The 23,580-nt window shown below is 41.1% G+C and overlaps 1 protein-coding gene across 1 annotated transcript; it reads left to right on the top strand.

The window, feature by feature from the left end:
* Positions 1-3,635: 3,635 nt before the first annotated feature.
* Positions 3,636-5,169, top strand: LOC129534849 (protein BEX2). The gene is made up of 3 exons (XM_055393342.2): positions 3,636-3,762; positions 4,147-4,224; positions 4,582-5,169. The coding sequence occupies exon 3, from the start codon at positions 4,587-4,589 to the stop codon at positions 4,971-4,973; it is 387 nt and encodes a 128-aa protein (XP_055249317.1). The 5' UTR covers positions 3,636-3,762; positions 4,147-4,224; positions 4,582-4,586; the 3' UTR covers positions 4,974-5,169.
* The last annotated feature ends 18,411 nt before the right edge of the window (positions 5,170-23,580 follow it).

A 23,580-nucleotide genomic window follows, 5' to 3' on the forward strand; every position in this document is an offset into this window, starting at 1 on the left:
GTCATCTGCATATCCGAGGTGACTGATATTTCTCCCGGCAATCTTGATTCCAGACTGTGCTTCCTCCAGTCCAGAATTTCTAATGATATACTCTGGATATAAGTTAAATAAGCAAGGTGACAATATACAGCCTTGACATACTCCTTTCCCAATTTGGAACAAGTCTGTTGTTTCAAGCCCAGTTCTAACTGTTGCTTCTTGACCTGCATGTAGATTTCTCAGGGGGCAGGTCAAGTGGTTTAGTATTCCCATCTCTTTAAGAATTTTCCACAGTTTGTTGTGATCCACACAGTCAAAGGCTTTAGCATAGTCAACAAAGCAGAAGTAGATGATTTTTAGGAACTCCCTCACTTTTTCGATGTTCCAATGGATGTTGGCAGTTTGATTTCTGGTTCCTCTACGTTTTCTAAATTAAGCTTGAACATCTGGAAGTTCATGTACTGTTGAAACTTGGCTTGGAGAATTTTAAGCATTAATTTGCTAGCGTGTGAGATGAGTGCAACTGTGTGGTTGTTTGAGCATTCTTTGGCATTGTTTTTGTTTGGGATTGGAATGAACCATTTTCCTGTGGCCACTGCTGAGTTTCCCAAATTTGCAGGCATATTGAGTGCAGCATTTTCACAGCATCATCTTTTAGGATTTGAAGTAGCTCAACTGGAATTCCATCACCGCCACTAGCTTTGTTCATAGTGATGCTTCTTAAGGCCCACTTGACGTCACATTCCAGGATATCTGGCTCTAGGTGAGTGATCACACCATTGTGATTATTTGGGTCATGAAGATCATTTTTGTATAGTTTTCCTGTGTATTCTTGCCACTTCTTAATATCTTCAACTTCTGTTAGGTTCATACCATCTCTGTCCTTTATTGAGTCCATCTTTGCAGGAAACGTTCCCTTGGCATCTAATTTTCTTGAAGAGACCTCTAGTCTTTCCCATCCTATTGTTTTCCTCTATTTCTTTGCATTGATCACTGAGGAAGGCTTTCTTATCTCTCCTTGCTTTTCTTTGGAACTCTGTATTCAAATCCGTATATCTTTCCTTTTCTCCTTTGGTTTTCACTTCCCTTCTTTTCACAGCTATTTGTAAGGCCTCCTCAGGCAGCCATTTTGCTTTTGTGCATTTCTTTATCTTGGGTTGGTCTTGATCCCTGTCTCCTGTAAAATGTCATGAACCTCCATCCATAGTTCATCAGGCACTCTATCAGTTCTAGTCCCTTATATCAATTTCTCATCATACCTGAATGGTCTAGTGGTTTTCCCTACTTTCTTCAATTTAAGTATGAATTTGGCAATAAGGAGGTCATGATCTGAGCCACAGTCAGCTCCCAGTCTTGTTTTTGCTGACTATATAGAAGTTCTCCATCGTTGGCTGCAAAATAAGGTGACTTGAAACAGTTGACCAAATACATAGTTCTCTAAGATCAACTGATTGTGATAGTGTAACACTAGATATGAGAAGAAGAAATAAGAGGGAATCATTTCCTAGACCATCAAAGACTAGTAAGTCAGATGGCCCAAAGATTTGGACTACTGTTAACAGTGCCTGGTCCAGTAATAGCACATTGAGTGACCTATCAATGAAATCTTTGCCTGACCTAGGAATGAGGATTCCTAGCTCTGTGGGATAAAATAGTCATGAAATGCCTCCCAAAACATGGTCGAATTTATTACCATGGAGTGGGAAGAGGAGGAGAGGTAGGAGCACTGACAACGAAAATATGTCACTCACCAATCTAGTTCTATAAGAATGAAGTGACTTAGCTACTGCAGTCACTGACCTTGAACAAACACATCCTGCAAGGAACTCAGGAATGAGATACTCTCTGCTCTAGGAAAACTGGCAGAATAGGCCTTCAGATCCTTCAGATAAGTAAATATTTTGGGGAGACAATTTTATGAACCTGATTTTTTTGCACCTTCATATACCTAGCAAAGCATTTAAAATCATTATCAGAGATATTTGGTCCTCATGAGTAGCAACCACCTTCTACTGAGATGTATGCTTGATTGCACATTCCTTTATGAAAATCTTAAATATACTGACCTCTCACATCTTCAAAGCAGTTCCCCAGAGCTAGCTGAGAGACTATCTCCCAGCTATGGTCCTCAATAAGTCCTCAAATAAAACTGAACTCACAGCTTTCACATTGTAAACTTTTTCAGTCGACAATTCATGCCCACCAATATGAGTAGATACAAAGTTTTAGCTGACAATATATGGTATGGATGTGGCAAATTCAGAACTCTCATACAGTGTTGGTAGGAATGTAAAATGGTCAAACACTTTGAAAAACAATTTGGCAGTTCCTCAAATGATTAATCATATGTTACCATGAGCTTTGAAAACATTATGCTAAATGAAGAAGACAGCCCCCAAAGAACACATATTATATGGTTTATGAAAATATGTAGATTTCCCCATTCTGGACATTTCATATAAAATGTCCAGAATGGGGAAATTTACAGTGGTTCTCTCCATAGCACTTACTTTTCTGCAATTCTTGGAATCCCCCACCACAGAGGGGTAGAAGAACCTTATCTAGGTTCCCTCATCTATCTGGGAGATATGTTTCTAGGTTGGATTTGGGGGGAAAATGGAGGGAAGAAACCAAAGGAATTTATTCAGGTCAAGACCCTGGTCACCTGTCCATCTATAGTTTTGGAGTAAGCAACTGCCAGGAGCCTGAATGTAGGAAATGAGAGATTCTGGAATGTGACAGCAGGAAGACCAGTCCCTTCCCAATCTCTTGACAGGATGGGGTGAGGCCATTATCTCTGTATCCCTCAACCTGCTTCTGCCTCAAGGCCCTTCCCTTTGCTTAGGTCTTCAAAACCATCTTTAATAATAGCTGTTAAATTTCAGCAGATGACTTCAATTGCCAGCAAATGCTTTTCATATTTAATGAATGTTTATTATAGTAGAATAAAATATAAATGTTTATTAATAAGACTTGAAATCTGTCCCAGTTGGGGAATAAAGGTAGATTACTTACATAAAATAGCCAAGATTTGGCAATCATACTTTTTCTTGAAGGTTAACTTCACAGATCATTTTCAAAACACCAACTGTGTTTGTTTAGAAAGATTCCCCCATTTTTTTTCATTCCATGAAACAATTTAGAACGTTCTAAAAATGAAGCTGTGTGGAGTCCACAGAAAATAATTTCTGTGAGGTGCAAGAGAACATAAATAATGAGTGTTTTTTCTCTTTTACTTCCCCAGCTTGAAACATGTCTTTCAAAAATGAAATTTCCTAATTCTCAGGGTTTTTGTTTTGTTTTTTTTTTTTTGAGACATACTGATTTTTAAAAAGGAAATAAAGAAAAATTAGTGGGAAGTCAATACACAGCTAGGGAGAACAGGAGGGAAAAAAAGCAGAAGAGGCCAAAGTTAATACCAAGGCCTTGGAGTGGTTGGGAGATGTAGACACTCCATGGTACCTAGAGAAGGTCAAACCTCAAAGATAAGGCAGCGAGGCCACCTATGGGTCTCAGATTGGAGAGGACTGAGCTGAGCCCAGGGCCTAGCACACAGCTGTGTGGACTGGGAGGTTCTAGCATGCAGAGGTGGAGGGGCGGGTCCTATTGGGGGTTGGGGGAGGGGGGGTTGGAAGGCGAAGTAGCCTGTGAGGCGACGCCCTCACGTGACCGCCAGCTGCAGAGTGATGCAGCCTTAGGTGCAGGCGTCACTCCTGTCTGGTTATCAGCTCCCTGCTGCCCTGAGCTCAGCGGGCTGGCATCGGGCCGTGGCAAGCGGAGCAGGTAAGGGCCCCTGGGCCAGCGCTCTGACGCCAGGGAGGCAGTGGCCAACCTACCCTAGAGGCCCGCGCAGGGGTTCAGGGTGGAGAGTCCCGGCGAGTTCTTTCCACACCCCACCTTTCCTGGGAACAGAAATAGGGGCCTCCTGGAGTGGGCGTGCGGGGGTGGGGGGCAGGGTTCCAGGGAGGGCCGCAGAGCAACTAAGAGCGATGGGAAATCATCCTTGAATTTCGGCAGGGCAATGGTGAACCCGGGAGTGGGGCGGGGATGGGGCACCTAGCCGTGGGGCGGGGGACGCTGGTCGCGGGGGGGCGGCTGGGGCGGGGGAGGAGCGGTGGTTCGGCACCGAGAGCTTGGTGACAGTATTCCCTCCCTCCATCCCGTTAGATCTGCGTGTCAAGTGTTTCAGCAACTCACTTTGCAGCAGGAATCGGGAAGAGGAGGAGACCGCAAGGATAGGCCCAGGTCGGTGCAGGGGACAGTGTGCGTAGGGGGGTGCAGAACCCCGTCATACCCCCTCTCAACTTCCCCACGCCCCGACCTTCATTTTGATGTTTGAAATGGCCTGGTGAGGGGAGCGGTGGATCTGTAGGGAAAATGGTGGGTTTGGGAGGAGGGAGGGGAAAGAACTGAGAAGGAACGGGGAGGGCTCGGACTGGGGGCCCCCTAAGAGGACTCACGAAGCCTTTCAGGTGTGAAAATTAAAAGAAAGAAAGAAAACCATGATATCTAGACCTCTGAAAATTCGTAGTTAGGCCTCTGTCCTCGGTGCTGATCTGTCAACCAAACACGCAGTCGCTTTTCTTGTCTTTTATCTCCTAGGAGCAATGATGCCTAAAGAGGAACGTGTGCTGAAAAATCTCACCACGGAAAATGCCAACGAAGAAAATGAAAAAAAGGATGAAAAAGAGCAAGATGCTAATAAAGGAGAGCCTTTGGCCCTCTCTTTGGGAGCTGGTGAATATTGTGTACCTAGAGGAAATCGCAGACGGTTCCGTGTTAGGCAGCCCATTCTACATTATAGATGGGACATGACTCAGAGGCTTGGAAAGCCACAGGCTAGGATGAGAGAAGAGAATATAGAAAGGATTGGGGAAGAGATGAGACAACACATGCAAAAGTTGAGGGAAAAGCAGTTGAGTCACAGTTTGCGGGCAGTTAGCACTGACCCCCCTCACCATGAACATAATGATGAGTTTTGCCTTATGCCTTAAATCCTGATGTTAATAGGGAGACACACTTGCTTCCTAAACTTACATGTTCATGATGTGCCTTTGTCATAAACCTTTTGCTGCCACTCATTTCTGGTGGGTCTCATATTCCCAGCTTGTAGTTGAATGTTTGGCCCAGTCTGTAAGATTTTGTTAACAGGATAATTTTACCTGTTGCATGGCAAGATGCTTATTATATATTGTGAAGTAAATAAAGCAGTTTTAAAAAGCAATTTCTGTATGTATTCTTTTTTATTTCAAATTTAATACTTATCTAATACATAAAGAGAAAAATGCTGAAATTAATGTACCAAAAGATTAATACAGGGACTCATTTCTGTGAGATGAGTTGATGTCTTCTATAATTGCATAGTTTGAGAAGATGTGGAACTATTTTTAATGATTTTATGAGAGCCATAGAGTCACTTAATAAAGACTTGGTTATGAAATTTGAATCTTTAAGCCTGATGAATTTAACCCAGGAATTCTTTACAAATTGGGAATTATATTTGCTTCACATGACTGTGAAACAAGGTCTGGTGTGTGTGAGCTGCTTTTACCTATTTTTGTCCCCATCTCCACATATTAAGCAAGAACCCCCTACCCTCAGATTTTCCCTTTAAATATTTAGCAGAGTCCCCAAAGATAGATCTCCCTAGTCCAGCATCCTTCCTCCCCTCAGGGCTGCACTTTATGCTAGTCAGTTTGTGATTCTGCCTGACATAAGGTAGGCACTTGGCAAAATACAATTAACAATGATTGCATCAAGAGCTCTGAGTTTTTGTCTCATTCGGTCCCTGAATAAAATAATCTTGGCTATGTAACTTCAATTCTCTAGAAGAGATTATTTGCAATTCTGAAAGAAACACTGGATTCATTTAATAATGTCTTAGTGTTTCTAAAACTATGATCATCAGCCACCTGTGTGAGAATCACCTGAGGAGTTTCTTAAAAATGTACCCGTCCAAATCTACTGAATGGAGCTCTGGAACTTCTGTTTTTAGCAAACTTCCCTGGTGATTCAGATGCACATTAATGTCTAAAAGGCTACTAGTGTGTATATATTTATTATGATCTCAGTTCTTCAGTAGGAACCACAATAATTAGAAGAACATAAAGATGAATATCTGAATTCAGTGGAAAGAAGCATTAAAATGCAAAGGAGAAAATTTAAAAGACCTTTAGGTTTACCATATAAAAATTAAAATTGAAAATATATACACTAAAAAGTTAACAGTGGTTATCTTTTGTGGGATATTGGGTGATTTTTTTTCCTTGTACTCAACTACATTTGTCTTAAGGCATATGGATTACTTGTGCAGAAAAGAAATAGATCCAGATCCAAAGAACTCTTCAGTGAGCTTATAAATGCAATAGAGGTACATAAAAAATTCTCATTGACAGAAAGATATGTAGATTTCAAGTTACCCAGAGATAGAGTATTCATGCACACATGCATGTTAAGTCATTTCAGTCATGTCCGACTCTTTGCGACCCTATGGACTGTAGCCCACCAGCCTCCTCTGTCCATGGGATTCTCCAGCTAAGGATACTGGAGGGTTGCCACGCCCTGTTCCTGGGAATCTTCCCAACCCAGGGATTGTACCCAGGTCTCCTGCATTACAGGCAGATTCTTTACTGTCTGAGCCACCAGGGAAGCCTCCATGGTTTAATTGTCTCTCCTATTGAATGTGGGCAAAACCACTAAGTCTTATTTCTAATCAATAGAATACAGCAAAAGTGATGTGATGCCACTTCTGTAATTGTTTTACAGAAGATTATGACTTCTATCTTACTAAGAGACTCTCTCCCTGACCTCTACTGCCTTAGTGGCTTTGAGGAAACAAGCTGCTATATTGGAGAGACCCATATGGCAAAGAACTGAGAGTATCTTACAGCCAATAAGCAGTAAGGAACTAAGACTCTCAGTCCTAGTCCTCCAAGAATACTGGAGTGGGTTGCCATGCTCTGCTCCAGGGGAACTTTCCAACTTTCAGATCAAACCCAGGTCTCCTGCATTGCAGGCATATTCTTTACTGCTGAGGCACCAGGGAAGCCCGCTAAAGGATAATAATGCTTTTCACTAAAGGGTAATAATGCTTTTAAAACATAACCACAGTATCATAATCACAAGTAAATGTGGGAAACAATTATTTAATAATTGGTCATGGTTCAAATTTCCAATGGTTTCATAATTTTTAACCACAAACTATATAAACTAACAAAAAATAAATTGGGTTCCTGAGCAGCACTATTGACCTTGTCAGGTTGCAAATGACAGGAACAACCTAATGTAAAGTTTTCCACTGGGAATCTGACGAAAGTGTATGCTTAAGAGTCTCATAACTTCTGAAGCCAACATAGACCTGAGGCTACAGATATTGAAAATCAGCAAATGTAAAGAAAGAAATTAGTCAGTTCTATACAATGAAAATATAGGGTAGCATCAGGTTTGGGAAAGGGAATCACATAGACAATTTCATAACCAAAACAGTCATCTGAGATTTTGACCCTTGTATTTTGCAGAAATCTTGGAAAACAGTTAGACTTAATCAAATTTGCCAAAATAATCTGTTTAACTCTAGGAAAAATAGCATTGGCTAGGAAAAGTGGTCAGACTGACAATGTTGGAAAGGTGCAGGCATAAATCATCAGCCTACTAATCACTCTTGTGGTTGGGTAAAAAATACCTGCAAAAAAAGTTCGATCATGGAGTTACAATTGGAGGAAAGGTAGGACTAAGGTAACAGATGAACAAACAAGTATATGAAACTATTTTATCATCTGCTTTAATTGTATAAGGCACAGATTATGTTATTAGGAAGTCATTTGTTTTTTTTCAAGAAACACAAAATTTGGAGGACTAACATAAGTACATTAGGCTTCCCAGGGGCTCATTCTTAAAGAATCTGCCTGCCAATTCAGGAGACGTGGGCTCAATTCCTGGGTTGGGAAGATCCTCTGGAGACAAAAATGGCAACCCACTCCAGGAGTCTTGCCTGGGAAATTCCATGAATAGAGGAGTGTGGCAAGCCACAGTCCATGGGGTCACAAAGAGTCTGACGTGACTTAGGAACTAAGCAACAATAACAAATACAAGTACGTGGAGGACGGGAATTTCCAATGATTAGGACTCAGCACTTTCATTGCCAAGGCCCAAGTTCAATCCTTGGTAAGAGACATAAGATCCCACAATCTGTGTAGTGCATCAAAAGGAAAAAAAGAAAAAAAATAAGTACATGGGGAATATAATCTGTGGGTCACCCGGACCTCAAATCTTGAAAATGTGGATACCCGCTGAAAGTTCTAAATTGGTAAATCTGACAGGCAATGAATATGGCTTTCCATCTCTGTGAATAACACAAGAAATTATCTGTGAATGTGGTAATATAAAGGTTGGGAAGCTCTAGAACTCCAATTAGCATCATTTGGGAGTTGTCCAATGCAGGCAGGACCATGGAAATGCTTCAGGAAGGAAAACAATAATAATATGCCCATAAGAAGCAGTCTGGGAGATTCTTTAAGACACTTGAGGTTAAAACAGGTAGAGGTTCAAGAACACTTTAGAAGACTTTAAGGAAGGAAACTATGGAATAGATGGCATAAATGTGGCATAAGAGAGAAGGAAACATGCAAAAACAGGACAAAAAGTAATGCAAAATGAGCTGGAGGGAGTTCTGACCATAATATCTAGCTGTCAGAGTGGGGAAATGCATTCAGAAGAGATATCAATTAACATACCTTCACAATACTAAAAGTAAATCTCTTTCAGAAGAATAAAAAGTAATTTCAGTTCATCCATAACTGGAAAATAAAGTTGTCTTCTGACTGTCAAAGAAGTAAAATTCACCACACACACTATGAGTCAATGTAATAATCATACACACCACACACACTATGAATCAATGTAGTAATAATCTAAGCAGATAATGTAAAAGTTTGGGTTCCAGAAAATAATGGTATGTACAAAACCAAAGGGAGAAGTAGATGGACAGATAAGCTACCTAATACCTACAGTGACCCCCAGACAGAAAAAATCAAATGTGTAAACATTGCTAAAGCCAGTGGTGTGCTGATGAACTAAATGTTATTAAACAACTAGGTTTCCAGTAAACTATTCATAGCAGGTGGTAGAGAACGTACCTGACAATGCAAGAGACACAGAAGACATGAGCTCAATCCCTGGGTCAGGAAGATTCCCTGGAGAAGGAAACAGCAACCCACTCCAGTATTCTTGCCTGGGAAATCTCATGGATAGAGGAACCTGGCAGGCTTTAGTGCGTGGGATTCAAAGAGTCAGACACGACTGAGCACAGATATACACACATTTATAATTTTAGCCTATTTCCACTGTGTAAATACTCCTACTAAGCTTATTTTCAGCTACCAACATGATGACACTTAATGTAGAGTTGAGAAGACATATGCACAATTAGCTGTTCTGAGCCATTAAGAGCCAGCTTCAGCACACCACTGGCTGAGAGCCTCCCTTACCAAGGTGGTTAAAACAGGGACAGTACTATGCAAGGAAAATGAAAGATCAGAATGGGAAAAAGAAATGTCTTTTGAAAAAGAGGTGTAGGATGAGCATAAAGGAGAGAAAGATAAAAGAAAACAAGGCAGCGCATAAGAGAAAAAGGACTGGAGGAGTATGTGTGCATGTCTGTGTGAGTGTGCGTGCGCATGTATGTGAGACAGAGATTGGGTGTGTGTATGAGTGTGTGTGTGTGTGAGAGAGAGAGAGACAGAGACAGAGAGGGAAAGAGAGTGATTGGTATATTACCTAGACATGGATACTCCCAGGTGATTTAAGGTGTGTTTGTAAAAGCACAGACTGGAGTCTGGCAGACCTTAGTTCAAATATTGTCCTCATCACTCACAAGTTTTGTGACCTTATACTAAGTTGGTCAATTTCCTAGTTTCATTTCTCTTATTGGTAAAATGTGGTAAGTGTTTAACAAGATGCCTGTCATATGCTATTCTCCCAGTAAATGTTAGCTGTTAATGTTAACACACATGTAAAATGAAAAGAAAAAATGTTTAGTCACTAAAACTGACTAGTTTAATGTTTCAAACTTAGAATTAGTGGATTTTTGAAAGTATGTATTGATCCCACTAGTCAAAAGTTGGCATAAAAAGGATTGCATGCATGCCTCCTAAGCCCTATGGACTATAGCCCACCAGACTCTTCTGTCCATGGGATTCTCCAGGGAAGAATACTGGAGTGGGTTACTATGCTCTCCTCCAGGGGATCTTCCCAACCCAGGGACTGAACTGCTGCATTGCAGGCAGATTCTTTACTGCTGAATCACCTGGGAAGCCCCCAAAATGATTACATTTGGTGAAAGCGATTTGTCGCACAAAGTACTGTTCAATTTTTAATCATCATTGATATTTAATAATTGAGAAATTGCACAGGAAATCCAGAGTTTCAGTTCAGTTTGGTCACTCAGTCGTGTCCAACTCTTTCCGACCCCATGGACTGCAGCACGCCAGGCTTCCCTGTCCATCACCAACTTCTGGAGCTTGCTCAAACTTGTGTCCATCGAGTTGGTGATGCCATCCAACCATCTCATCCTCTGTTGTCCCCTTCTCTTCCTGCTTTCAATCTTTCCCAGCATCAGGGTCTTTTCCAATGAGTCAGTTCTTCACGTCAGGTGGCCAAAGTGTTGGAGCTTCAGCTTCAGCATCAGTCCTTCCAATGAATATTCAGGACCAATTTCCTTTAGGATGGACTGGTTTGATTGTCTTGTTGTACAAGGGACTGTTAAGTCTTCCACAACACCATAGTTCAAAAGCATCAATTATTCAGCCCTCAGCTTTCTTTTGGCTTCCTGTGTAGCTCAGTTGGTAAAGCATTAGCCTGCAATGCGGGAGAGACCTAGCTTCAATTCCTGGGTCAGGAAGTTCCCCTGGAGAAGGAAATGGCAACCCACTCCAGTATTCTTGCCTGGAGAATCCCATGGACAGAGGAGCCTAGCAGGCTACAGTTTATGGGCTCACAAGAGTCGGACTCAACTTAGCACTATCTTCAACTTTCTTTATGGTCCAACTCTCACATCCATACATGACTATTGGAAAAATGATAGCTTTGACTAGACGAACATTTGTCAGCAAAGTAATATTTCTGCTTTTTAATATGCTGTCTAGGTTGGTCAGCTTTTCTTCCAAGGAGCAAGTGTCTTTTCATTTCATGGCTTCAGTCACCATGTGCAGTGATTTTGGATCCCAAGAAATTAAAGTCTGTTGATGTTTTCATTGTTTCCCCACCAATTTGCCATGAAGTGATGCAACCAGATGCCATGATCTTCGTTTTTTGAATGTTGAGTTTTAAGCCAACTTTCTCACTCTCCTCTTTCACTTTCATCGAAAGAGGTTCTTCAGTTCCTTTTCACTTTCTGCCATAAGGGTGGTGTCATCTGCATATCTGAGGTTATTGATATTTCTCCCTGCAATCTTAATTCCAGCTTGTGCTTCACCCAGTCTGGCATTTTACATGATGCACTCTGCATATAAATTAAATAAGCAAGGTGACAATATACAGGCTTGAGGCACTCCTTTCCCAATTTGGAACCAGTCCGTTGTTCCATGTCCAGTTCTAAGTGTTACTTCTTGACCTGTATACAGATTTCTCAGAAGACAGGTAAGGTGGTCTGGCAGGTAAGACAGGATGGTCTGGTAAATCCAGAGTTTCGGTTTAAATAAAAAATTCAGTAGGTCTGTCAACCCTCAGTCTGCATTCTCTTGCACCAATTTACTACAGGGAACTTAGTAGTGGCTTCAGTTCTTTAGAAAGACACATTTCAGTTTAACTTTTGGTACCCATCTCTTCTTATTCAAATTACAGTTATTTCTCTGGACCTTAGAGGCATTTCAGTCTGTAGCCCCTAATCCATATTGACTACATTTCAAAGTAATTTAGAGTAATGGTACAGTAAATGAGTGGAATTCAGCCTAATTTGTGACTCAAGACATTTTTATGTTGCAAATCTGAAGTGTACAATATGATAACCATGAGCCACATGTGGCTATTGAGAACTTGAAATGTGACTAATGCAATTTGAGACAGGTAAAAGTGTAAAGCACACACAGGATTTCAAACACATAGTACAGAAAAAGAAATTACTTTGTTATTAAAAATGTATATAAATGATGATTAAAAGACTAGACTAGAATGAATCAAACTGTTAAAAAAAGAATGTAAAATATCTTGTTAATTTTTACATGGATTATGTGTTAAAATGATAGCATTTTGGATATACTGTGTTAAACAAAATATAATACAAAAATTAATTTAACCAGTTACTTGTTCCTTTTGAGCGTGAGTTTACTTGAAAATTTAAAATTAGATATGTGACTTACATTATCTTTCTATTGAATTACACCATTCCAAATCATTTTTAAGAAATATCACATTTTTTAATTAAAATATAATCTTATTTTTTAGTATTGCATTAAATAAGGCATCGATAGATTCGGGTTCTATTATTGTGAATTATTACCTTAATGGTCTACCGTTTGCCTAATACACATTGTAAATTTCCTAAAGATAAGTCACTCTCCTGATGCAGAGAAGCCGTATATGCAGATTTTCCTGCTCCTCTCTTCAATCTCTCTGTCTCTGTTTCCCCTTCTTCTTCCTTGCAATGAGAAGTCCACACGCTGCAACTAGAGTGGCCCCTGCTCGCTGCAACTAGAGAAAAGCCCACACAACAATGAAGACCTAGCACAGCCAAAAATAATTTAATAAAATTATTATTTTTAAAATGTGTTGCCTTTCCAAGTATGTATTTTGGATTTACATGGGTCTGTCCTGATTTTTACTACGGATCATTCTGAGGTAGAAATTACTAGACAGTCAGTGTAGAACTCTGAGACCTAGTCTTGTTCTTAGTAAACATCCCACTTCATTGTCCTGAATTCCTGGAATGTGTCTTTAGTCTCATAAATTATCAGCACTCAGACCCAGGGAAAGGCAGTAATTAAATTCTGTTCCATATGCTTGAGGGGAAAAAAAAAATACTGGTGATCATTAATCCTGAGCCCATACATCTGGTCAATGGTAAAATGGCCAGGGGGCATGAAAAAGGGTAGTGACTTAATCCAAGGATCAAGAGAAGCCATAAAGATGTTAAGTATTTTGACCATTAAATTGATTGGTTAGAAATAATGTGATTTAAGGAAGGATATAAAAACTACTGTAAGTCCCACCTTGTGGGGGACTCTTTACCCCCTCTGTGTCTATGCTTATAAATCCTATTGGCTTGCTACCATGAGTATTTGTGTGTTCATGGATTCCATTCATTGGCTCCACAGACAAGAACTTGGATTCCTGTCTCAATTTGATCATTTGAACTTTTTAAAAGGAATTTCAAAGGCTTATTAAAGCAAAGTGTGATCCAAGTGCTTTTTATCAGCAAAATGTAACTAGCAACATATGGCAGGTGGGTTCTTTACCACTAGTGCCACCTGGGAAGCCCTTATCAAAACGCACATATTTTTTAAAGCCTTGGCTATTAATTTTGCCTTTATTCATAGTTTCACAGGAAAAATTGAGACCTGGATTTTTTTTTTATTTAATCTTATTTTTTTTTAATTCTCATAACAAATGATACGCATTCATTTTGATAAACACAAAGAATCATAAAAAAGAAATTCAAAAAATCATCTTAATCCTCCTGAAAGAAAGTGAAAGTGTTAATCACACAGACATGTCCAACTCTTTGCAACCCCATGGACTGTAGCCCTCCAGGCTCCTCTGTCCATGAACTTCTGCAGGCAAGAATATTGGAGTGGGTTTCCATGTCCTTTTCCAGGGAATCTTCCCAACCCAGGGATCAAACCCAGGTCTCCCGCATTGCAAGCAGATTCTTTACCATTTGAGCTACCCAGTTCAGTTCAGTCACTCAGTTGTGTCTGACTCTTTGCAACGCCGTGGACTGCAGCATGCCAGGCTTCTCTGTCCATCACCAACTCCCAGAGCTTGCTCAAACTCACGTCCATTGAGTCGGTGATGCCATCCAACCATCTCATCCTCTGTCATCCCCTTCTACTCATGCCTTCAATCTTTCAGAGCATCAGGGTCTTTCCAATGAGCCAATTCTTCACATCAGGTAGCCAAAGTATTGGAACTTCAGCTTCAGCATCAGTCCTACTAATGAATATTCAGGACTGATTTCCTTTAGGATTGACTGGTTTGAGCTCCTTGCAGTCCAAGGGACTCTGAAGTGTCTTCTCCAACACCACAGTTCAAAAGCATCAATTCTTCGATGCTCACCTTGCTTTATAGTCCAATTCTCACATCCATACACGACCACTGGAAAAACCAAAGCTTTGACTAGATGGACCTTTGCTGGCAAAGCAATGTCTCTGCTTTTTAATATGCTGTCTAAGTTGTTCATAGCTTTTCTTCCAAGGAGCAAGTGTCTTTTCATTTCATGGCTGCAGCCACCATGTGCAGTGATTTTGGAGCCCAAGAAAATAAAGTCTGTCACTATTTCTATTGTTTCCCCATCTATTTGCCTTGAAATGATGGGACCAGATGCCACAATCTTTGTTTTTTGAATGTTGATTTTTAAGCCAACATTTTTACTCTCCTCTTTCACTTTCATCAAGAGACTCTCTAGTCCCTCTTCGCTTTCTGCCATAAGGGTGGTGTCATCTGCATATCTGAGGTTGTTGATATTTCTCCCTGAAATCTTGATCCCCACTTGTGCTTCATCCAGCCCAGCATCTCACATGATGTACTCTGCATGTAAGTTAAATAAACAGGCTGACCATATACAGCCTTGAGGTACTCCTTTCCCAATTTGGAAACAGTCCATTGTTTCATGTTGGATTTTAACTGTCACTTCTTGACCTGCATGCAGGTTTCTCAGGGGGCAGGTAAGGTGGTCTGGTATTCCCATCTCTTTAAGAATTTTCCACAGTTTGTTGTGATCCATACAGTCAAAGGCTTTGGCATAGTCAATAAAGCAGAAGTAGATGCTTTTCTGGAACTCTCTTGATTTTTTGATGATCCAATGGATGTTGGCAATTTGATCTCTGGTTCCTCTGCCTTTTCTAAATACAGCTTGTACATCTGGACGCTCTCAGTTCACATACTGTTGAAGCCTAGCTTAGAGAATCTTGAGCATTACTTTGCTAGCATGTGAGATGAGTGCAATCGTACAGTAGTTTGAACATTCTTTGGCATTGCCTTTTTTTGGAATTGGAATGAAAGCTGACATTTTCCAGTCCTGTGTCCACTGTTGAGTTTTCCAAATTTGCTGGCATATTGAGTGCAGTACTTTAACAGCATCATCTTTTAGGATTTGAAATAGCTCAACTGGAATTCTATCACCTCCACCTGCATTACTATGAACAAAGCTAGTGGAAATGATGGAATTCCACTTGAGCTTCCTAGGAAGTCCCTTAATCCTGCTACACATGTTAAATATTTCAGTTTATTTTCTTTCTACACAAAATATCCACAAATGAAATCTTGTTCTATAAAAATTTGATAATACTCTATAGGCTATTTTGTATGCTCTTCTTCCACTTAACATTTTGAAAGGTTGCTGCTGTGGCCTGTGTTAGGCCGGGATTCGTGACATCCCCCCAGGAGGAGACGAGGCTTGCCTACTTGGAGCATTTTGTGTAGCAAAATTTTATCAAAGTATAATAGAGATAGGAAAAGCGTCTGATATAGACATCAGAAGGGGACAGTAAGAGTGCCTGCTTGCTAGCTTTTAACAAGGCATTTTCGCTTTGTTAGCAAGCTGCTAACCAGGTAAGAGAGACATGTCAAGGCTGAGGGAGTTTCACGAGGCCTCTTTCCCACGGTATGCATTTTTGAGACAGGATAGCATGAGGTGTGTCATCCTGCCTCTGCCCCGCCCCCACCAGCCACAAAACAATTGACTTGAATACTGGTTTGTTGAGCCATTGTCAGCCCAAGATTTGAGAAAAGAAAAAAAGTTAGGCAGAACTGGTTTCATTAATAGAGAAGGGAGGAAAAAACAAATGTCTGCCAGTTGCAGTTTATTTCCTCCTCTCACTTGGGGACCTCTAGCCTTCCTACCTGTTACCCTCTCGTTTTTAAGATAACCCTTTTTTGGTATCTTTAAGAATTATTTGAAATAAAATCACTACTTAAATGGATTGACAAATTGAATATAATAGCAATAGAATTGGGAGAAAATACAGATGATTAAGTTTAGCATGCTAATGGTATTTCTCAACATATAATCCAAGGCAGAAATCATGCAGAAAAATAACTTTTATTACTTTAAAAGTAAACTTTTACATGATATAATTTTAAATGGCAAATAAAATGCATGAAAAATAACATACAGAAAACACGAAGAGTTACTATTATAACTAATGAATTGGGTTCAAATCATCAAGGAAAGGGCAACACATATAAAAATAAACAAAAAAGGAAAAGGTAAACCATTTTTCAGTTGGGCAATAGATATGAGAAAAAATGATGTTTCATCAGTAATCAAGGAAATTCAAATGAGAATAAGAAAATATTTTCAAATCACAAGTTGGTAAATAATCTTCATAACAATAACAACCTACATTTATTGATCACTTATAATCTAAGTGCCTTGTATGTCTTACTTAATTTCCCTTACCTACATAAGTTGCATGCAGATACCAGTGTTAGGCCCATTTTGTAGTTAAGGATAATGAATCACATACTCAGAGTCATATCACTATTAAGGTATAGAGCTAGAATTTGAACAGTCTGACTTCTTAGTCCATGCCATTATTAGTGATTTATATCTAGAGGTGAAGGTTCAGAAAAGTGGGCACTTTCATATAATGCTGGTGAGAATGACAACTGGTACTTTTCTGAAAGTTAGTTTGAAGGTATGTATCAAAGACTTTAAAATAATTCTACAGTCTTTAACCCCAAATTTCTATGCCTATGACTACATCCCAGATGAAAAGTCACACAAATGTTTTGTGTCTGAGCCATGAAAACATCCAAGTGTGTAAATATATAATTATATTCAATAACAAGATATTTATTTCAGCATTTTTGAAATATCAAGAAAACCACAAAATTGAATACAACTTTAATACTCGTAAATAAAGTAGAAAATAAATACATTTGGGTTCAATAAGACTTTGGAAAACTATACAGTCATTATAAATAATTAGTTCTGAACAGAATGAAATGGAAAATTCTCTAAGAAATATTGGATGGGGAATTTTAGCTATAAGTGAAGAATAATTGACAGAAACTGGCTAAAATATTAAGGAAATTTATGATTTCATTTAGCCAGAAGAGCAGAAGTAGATAGAGCAGGCTTCAGGACTGACTGATTCAACCACTGAAGTATGGCATCAAGACCCAAGGTCCTTCCGTCCCTGGGCAGCTTCCCCCACACCAAGTGTTACCTTCTTCCTGAGGCTGATGGTTACCCCTGATGCAACAAGATGGTTGCTTATAGTGACTGAGGGCACATTCTTCTCTGTTTCTGTCCCTCAGGAGAAAAGAGATAAACTTCTCCTCTATCCATCGAATATAAGGCCTTTTCAATCTGACTGGGCCATTTAAGATTGTTGGCCACCCTCAGACAGTAACAGTACTCAGGGAGATTCGAGATCCTGATAGGTTCAGAATAATGACTTGCACCCAGAAGCTATCAGGGAGGTAAACATTCCGATGTCTGGAGTTCTGTTAGTGAGGAAGTGGGAAACTGGTGTTAGCTAAGCATACACTGGATGCCTCAAAAATAAGAATGCCTCAGAACACTCTGACCTCCAAGAGGCCCTGAGTGGCAAATGAAGACACACTTGAATAAACGTTGGAAGGAAAGGAGATAGACCATAAAAAACAGAACTTTCAAAAAAAAATGCCAACATGCAGAGGAAGGTAAAAGAGACAGAGTGGGGGGAAAGGAGGGAGGGGGAGAAAGAGAGAGAGAGAAGAAATCATGAATGTGACTTGGCAAAAGCTGCCCAGTTGATAGAAATCTGAGATGTCCCTGGAGTCCTATGATCAAAAACCAAAACCAAAACAAGGGGAAGTTGCTCCATGTTACCAGGTCCAGTAAGACCACTCACCATGGCTCAACGGACTTCATGTGGGTCTGTGCCCACAGATGCCCGAGAAACCAGTCAGTGAGAAAGAGAACCCAGTGGAGATAACTCCAAGGAGATAAATTTTTCACAGTTTCCACTTTCGTCACGTATGTAACTCCTCCCTTCTTAGAATCTTGCCTTGCCCTGTGGACCAGTGCCAGATGTGTTGGGCACATTCCTTTGTTCTGAAGTAGGTAGAAAGTCAGCCTTGAATGTCGCTTAACAACATTTCTAAAAAGCAAGTTTTAGTCATCTCAGCTTTTAACCTTATTGGGGTTTGTAGGGATTTCCACTGGACATTGCTTGCTCACTTGGTGGGCTCATGACCTCTACCCGAGCCAGGCTACTCTCTTTTATTTATTATTTCTTTCCAGAACTCCTTCTCCTAGAAAAAACAGTTCCAAACTTAGCTACATTTCAAGGCTCAACCAAGATCCTTCTTCCTCATGACAGCTTTCCTGGCTCTGTGGAAATCTCCCTTCTTAGACTCCTATTAAGCTGACAGAACCCCATAGTTTTTCAATTTCTTTTTTTACTAGAAGTTATGTGCAATAGCAGACCATCCCAGGCCCATCTTGTTCTCCTTTCCCTGAGATATCTTGGATCGTGTTTTATAATTGTTTTATATCTTTCACAGACTTTAGACCACTGACTCAGTGAACTAGTCTGTTTCTCTTCTTGCCCCTTTCCAATCCAGTCTCTATATGGGAGTCCAAGGAATATTTTAATACTTTAAAGAAGAATTAAAACATGCTCCTTCTTTCGATTATATCCCTTAAATTCCTCCATTGCAATTGAATACTTTAAAACAAAACAAAACAAATCATTACCATGGCCTTCAAGCTCTGCAAGACTTGGTTCCTGGTCACCTCTCCCACTCAGCCAGGCCACCCTCCCCCTCTTTTGATAAGCTCCAGCTACAGTGCCCTCCTTTGCTTCTAACTGGGCCAAGGACTTTTCTGCCCTAGAGCCTGTGCACGTGCCATGGCTCCTTAAAGGCTAACCACTTTCCCTCCCAACCTACTCACTGGCCCCGATTAACTCATTTCCTTATTTCCCCTTTAGGACTCAATTTAAACATCATGCCTACTCTTAATCCCTGGTCTAGCTCCTCATGTTATGCTTCACAGAAACTTGTTTTCTTTCTTTGTTGTAATTTGGGATTACATGTTTGTTTAGTGTTTCTCTTCCACCCTAGACTGTTCATTTCATGCTCTGAGAGATCGTATCTTTCTTATTTAAGAGGGCATATCCTGCAACTAGCCCAGGGCCTGACACATAAGTCCCACGAAATAGTAGATTAAATCCTAATAAACTGCCATTTTTTAAGGTAAAATAAAAAAACACAAACACATATAGGCAACCTGCTTAAGCTCAATCTCCTTTTATGATTGTTAGCATTTGCCTTATATACAGAGGTGCCTTCATGTTAAGTGCATAAATATTTACAACTGTTATGTCTTCTTTGGTGGAGGTGGCACAGTTGGTAAAGAATCCATCTGCCAATGCAGGAGATGCAAGAGACATGCTGGTTCGATCCCTGGGTTGGGAAGATACCCTGGAGTAGGAAATGGCAACCCACTCTGGTATTCTTGCCTGGAAAATCCCATGGACAGAGGAGCCTGGCAGGCTACAGTCCATGGGATCACAAAGAATCAGACACAAATGAGCATGTATACACACAGACACCATTCTCGGATTGATCTTTTGATCATTATGTAGTGTCCTTCCTTGTCTCTTGTAACAGTCTTTATTTTAAAGACTATTTAGTCTGATATGAGTGTTGATACTCCAGCTTTCTTTAGATTTTTACTTGCATAGAGTTACTTTTTCAATCTCCTCATGGTTTGAAAATCCATATGTGCCCCTAGATCTGAAGTGGGTCTCTTATAGACAGCATATATTTGGATCTTGTTTTTGTATCCATTCAGCCAATCTATGTCTTTTATTTGGGGCATTTAATCTATTTGCTGCTGCTGCTAAGTCACTTCAGTCGTGTCCGACTCTGTGTGACCCCATAGATGGAAGCCCACCAGGCTCCCCCATCCCTGGGATTCTCCAGGCAAGAACACTGGAGTGGGTTGCCATTTCCTTCTCCAATGTGTGAAAGTGAAAAGTGAAAGTGAAGTCGCTCAGTCGTGTCCGACCCTTAGCGACCCCATGGACTACAGCCTACCAGGCTCCTCCATCCATGGGATTTTCTAGGCAAGAGTACTGGAGTGGCTTGCCATTGCCTTCTCCGAATCTATTTGCATTTAATGTAATTATCTATACATATGGGCTTTCCTGGTAGCTCAGCTGGTGAAGAATCCACCTGCAATGCAGGAGACCCTGGTGCAACTCCTGGGTCGGGAAGATCCCCTGGAGAAGAGATAGGCTTACCCACTCCAGTATTCATGGGCTTCCCTGGTGGCTCAGATGGTAAAGAATCCTCCTGCAATGTGGGAGACCTGAGTTAGATCCCTGGGTTGGGAAGATCCCCTGGAGGAGGGCATGGCAACCCACTCCAGTATTCCTGCCTGGAGAATTACTATGGCAGAGGAGACTGGCGGGTTACATTCCATAGGGTCTCAAACAGACATGACTGAGCAACTAAGCACGCATATTGCCATTTTCTTAATTGTTTTGTTTGTTTTTGTAGTTCTTTTTCCTTCCCTTCTTCCTTTGTTACCTTTTCTTGTGTTTCTTGCCTAGAGAAGTTCCTTTAGCAGTTGTAAAGCTGGTTTGGTGGTGATGAATTCTCTTAGCTTTTGCTTATCTGTAAAGTTTTTGATTTCTCCACTCCAGTATTCTTGCCTGGAGAATTCCATGGACAGAGGAGTCTGGTAGGCTATACAGCTCATGGAATCTCAAAGAGTGGGACACAACTGAATGGCTAACACACACACACACACACACACACACACACACACACACACACACACATGAAATCTGAATGAGAGCTTGCTGGGTAGAGTATTCTTGGTTGTAGGTCGTCCCCTTTCATCACTTTAAATATATCCTGCTACTCTCTTCTGATCTGCAATGTTTCTGCTGAAATATCAGCTGATAACCTTATTGGAATTCCATTGTGTGTTATTTGTTGCTTTTCTTTAGTTGTTTTTAATATTTTCTCTTTGTATTTAATTTTTTAGTTTGTTTAATATGTGTCTCAGCATGATCCTCCTTGGGTTTATCCTGTATGGGACTCTCTGCACTTTCTGGACTTGGGTGGCTATTTCCTTTCCCATATTACTGAAGTTTTCAGCTATGATCTCTTCAAATATTTTCTCAGACTCTTTCTATTTTTCTTCTTTTTCTCGGACCCCTATAATTTGAAAGTTGGTGTTGTCCTAGAGGCTTCTGAGACTGTCCTCATTTCATTTCATTCTTTTTTTTTTAATTCTGCTCCATGGCAGAGATTTTCACCATTCTGTCTTCCAGGTCGCTTATCAGTTCTGCTTCAGCTATTCTGCTATTGACTCCTTCTAGTGCAGTTTTCTTTTCAGTTATTGTCTTGTTCATCTGTCTGTTTGTTCCTTAGTTCTTCTAGATCTTTGTTAAAATTTTCTTATATCTTCTTGATCCATGCCTCCACTCTTTTTTGAGATCCCAGATCTTCTTTACTATCATTACTCTGAGTTCTTTTCAGATAATTGCTTATCTTCTCTTCATTTAGTTGTTTCTGTAGGTTTCCATCTTTCTCCTTTGCAATATATTTATTTGTTGTCTCATTTTGTTGGACTTACTGTGTTTGTGGTCTCCTTTCTGTAGGCTGCTGCTGCTGCTGCTGCTGCTGCTAAGTCACTTCAGTCGTGTCTGACTCTGTGTGACCCCATAGACGGCAGCCCACCAGGCTCCCCCGTCCCTGGGATTCTCCAGGCAAGAACACTGGAGTGGGTTGCCATTTCCTTCTCCAATGTGTGAAAGTGAAAAGTGAAAGTGAAGTCGCTCAGTCATGTCTGACTTGTAGCGACCCCACGGACTGCAGCCTACCAGGCTCCTCCATCCATGGGATTTTCTAGGCAAGAGTACTGGAGTGGCTTGCCATTGCCTTCTCCGTTTCTGTAGGCTACAGGAATGTATTTCCTCTTGTTTATGGTGTCTGCTCCCTGGTGGGTGAGGTTGGTCCAGAGGCTTTTGCCATTATCCCCTTGATATGAAGTTTGATTGGAGTTGCGGTGATCAGAGCCTGCCCTAGATATTGAGTGGGGGCTCCCCTTTGCTCTGTGGTTGTCGTTGCCTTGTCAGGGGCAGGGTCTGCTCCCTAGGTGTTGGAGTAAAACCCCCAAGATCTGTTTCTTAGCTGTGGTTCTGATTTGTGGTGTGAGGTAGGTGGGATTGGAGCATTCCCACTGGGAGAGAAGTCACTGAGTACGCATCTACTGGAGATGTTCACCTGTGAATGTGGTTGGTTTTGTCCCCTTCTGCCCATTGTGTGGGCTCACAAAGTGCACTGCTGCTGGTGCTGCTCTCAGGCCCACCTTAACTGTGGATATGCCAGCAATTGGCCTTGATGACTCTCAGGCATTGTTTTCACCTGGCCACCAGTGCAGGTCCACCAAGGGTAGATCCCAGGACTGCAGCTTCATGCACCTGGACCTTCTGTGGGAGCTTGTACTCTGTTCTGGCCCAACCCCCATGTGTACATGTCCACAGAGGCCACAGCTTCTAAAGCCACCCCCATCCCAGATGCAAGAGTAATTTTCCTTTCAGATGTTTTGTAGGCTCTGAATTAAGGAAGCCATAAGTAGAGATATAACTTGACATTTTGCACCACCACAAGGAGAGATTTCAGCTCTTCTTCCTTAGTCACCCAACCCCTAGGGCTCAGCTCTGCTTTCTTCCCTCCTATGGGAGAATTTCCTAGTGGGGGTAGCTATTTGTACCTTCCTGGGACAGTGGGGCAGGTCCTGACACTCACTTAGAGTTTTGTATCCAATAAATCCACTCACTGGTGGATTTCTTAGTAGCAAGAGCTAACCATGGCCTTCTAGGCCAGCAGGGGCAGATACTGAGGCCTACTGGCAGAATTGCTAGTGGGGAAAGCTGTCTGCACCTTTTTGTGTCTGCAGGGGCAAGGCCTGGTGCCTTCCTGCAAGTCTGGAAGAGGCAGTTAGTGCCCACCTCTGGAACCCAAGATGGTGGCGGCAACTCACGCCTGCCCACTGAGCTCCTATAGGCATTGTCCTGTGGCCTGGGTACACTCACAGGGATAGAATTTCTTATGGTTGTCCCACCTTTCTCCGTGTGCATCTGCCAATAATGGTGCCTTGCCTCTCTGGTGGGGCAGGTTTCTTCCTAGTGATAGTTGAAAGCTTACGGTGTTCTGCCATATTCGTTGTCTCCAAAGGAGAAGATTTAACTCTGGGGCCAAAGACAGTCCCAGCCACTCAGAGCTTTGTGTAGTAGAAATTTTATTATTTCCTGTCTGATAGTGACAGGAAAAAGCTTCTGACATAGATATCAGAAGCGGGTAAAGAGATTACCTGTCTTGCTAGTTTTAAGCAGGGCATTACATATTTTTTGCTAGCTGTTGAGAATAGAAAAC

Source organism: Moschus berezovskii, chromosome X (genome assembly GCF_049115385.1).
Source record: "Moschus berezovskii isolate FMDL1 chromosome X, NW_MosBer_1.0, whole genome shotgun sequence".
Classification (NCBI taxonomy): Eukaryota; Metazoa; Chordata; class Mammalia; order Artiodactyla; family Moschidae; genus Moschus; species Moschus berezovskii.

Bases quoted from the DNA above. Each gene is read 5' to 3' on its own strand.
- LOC129534849 (XM_055393342.2), top strand. From the start codon at position 4,587: ATGATGCCTAAAGAGGAACGTGTGCTGAAAAATCTCACCACGGAAAAT.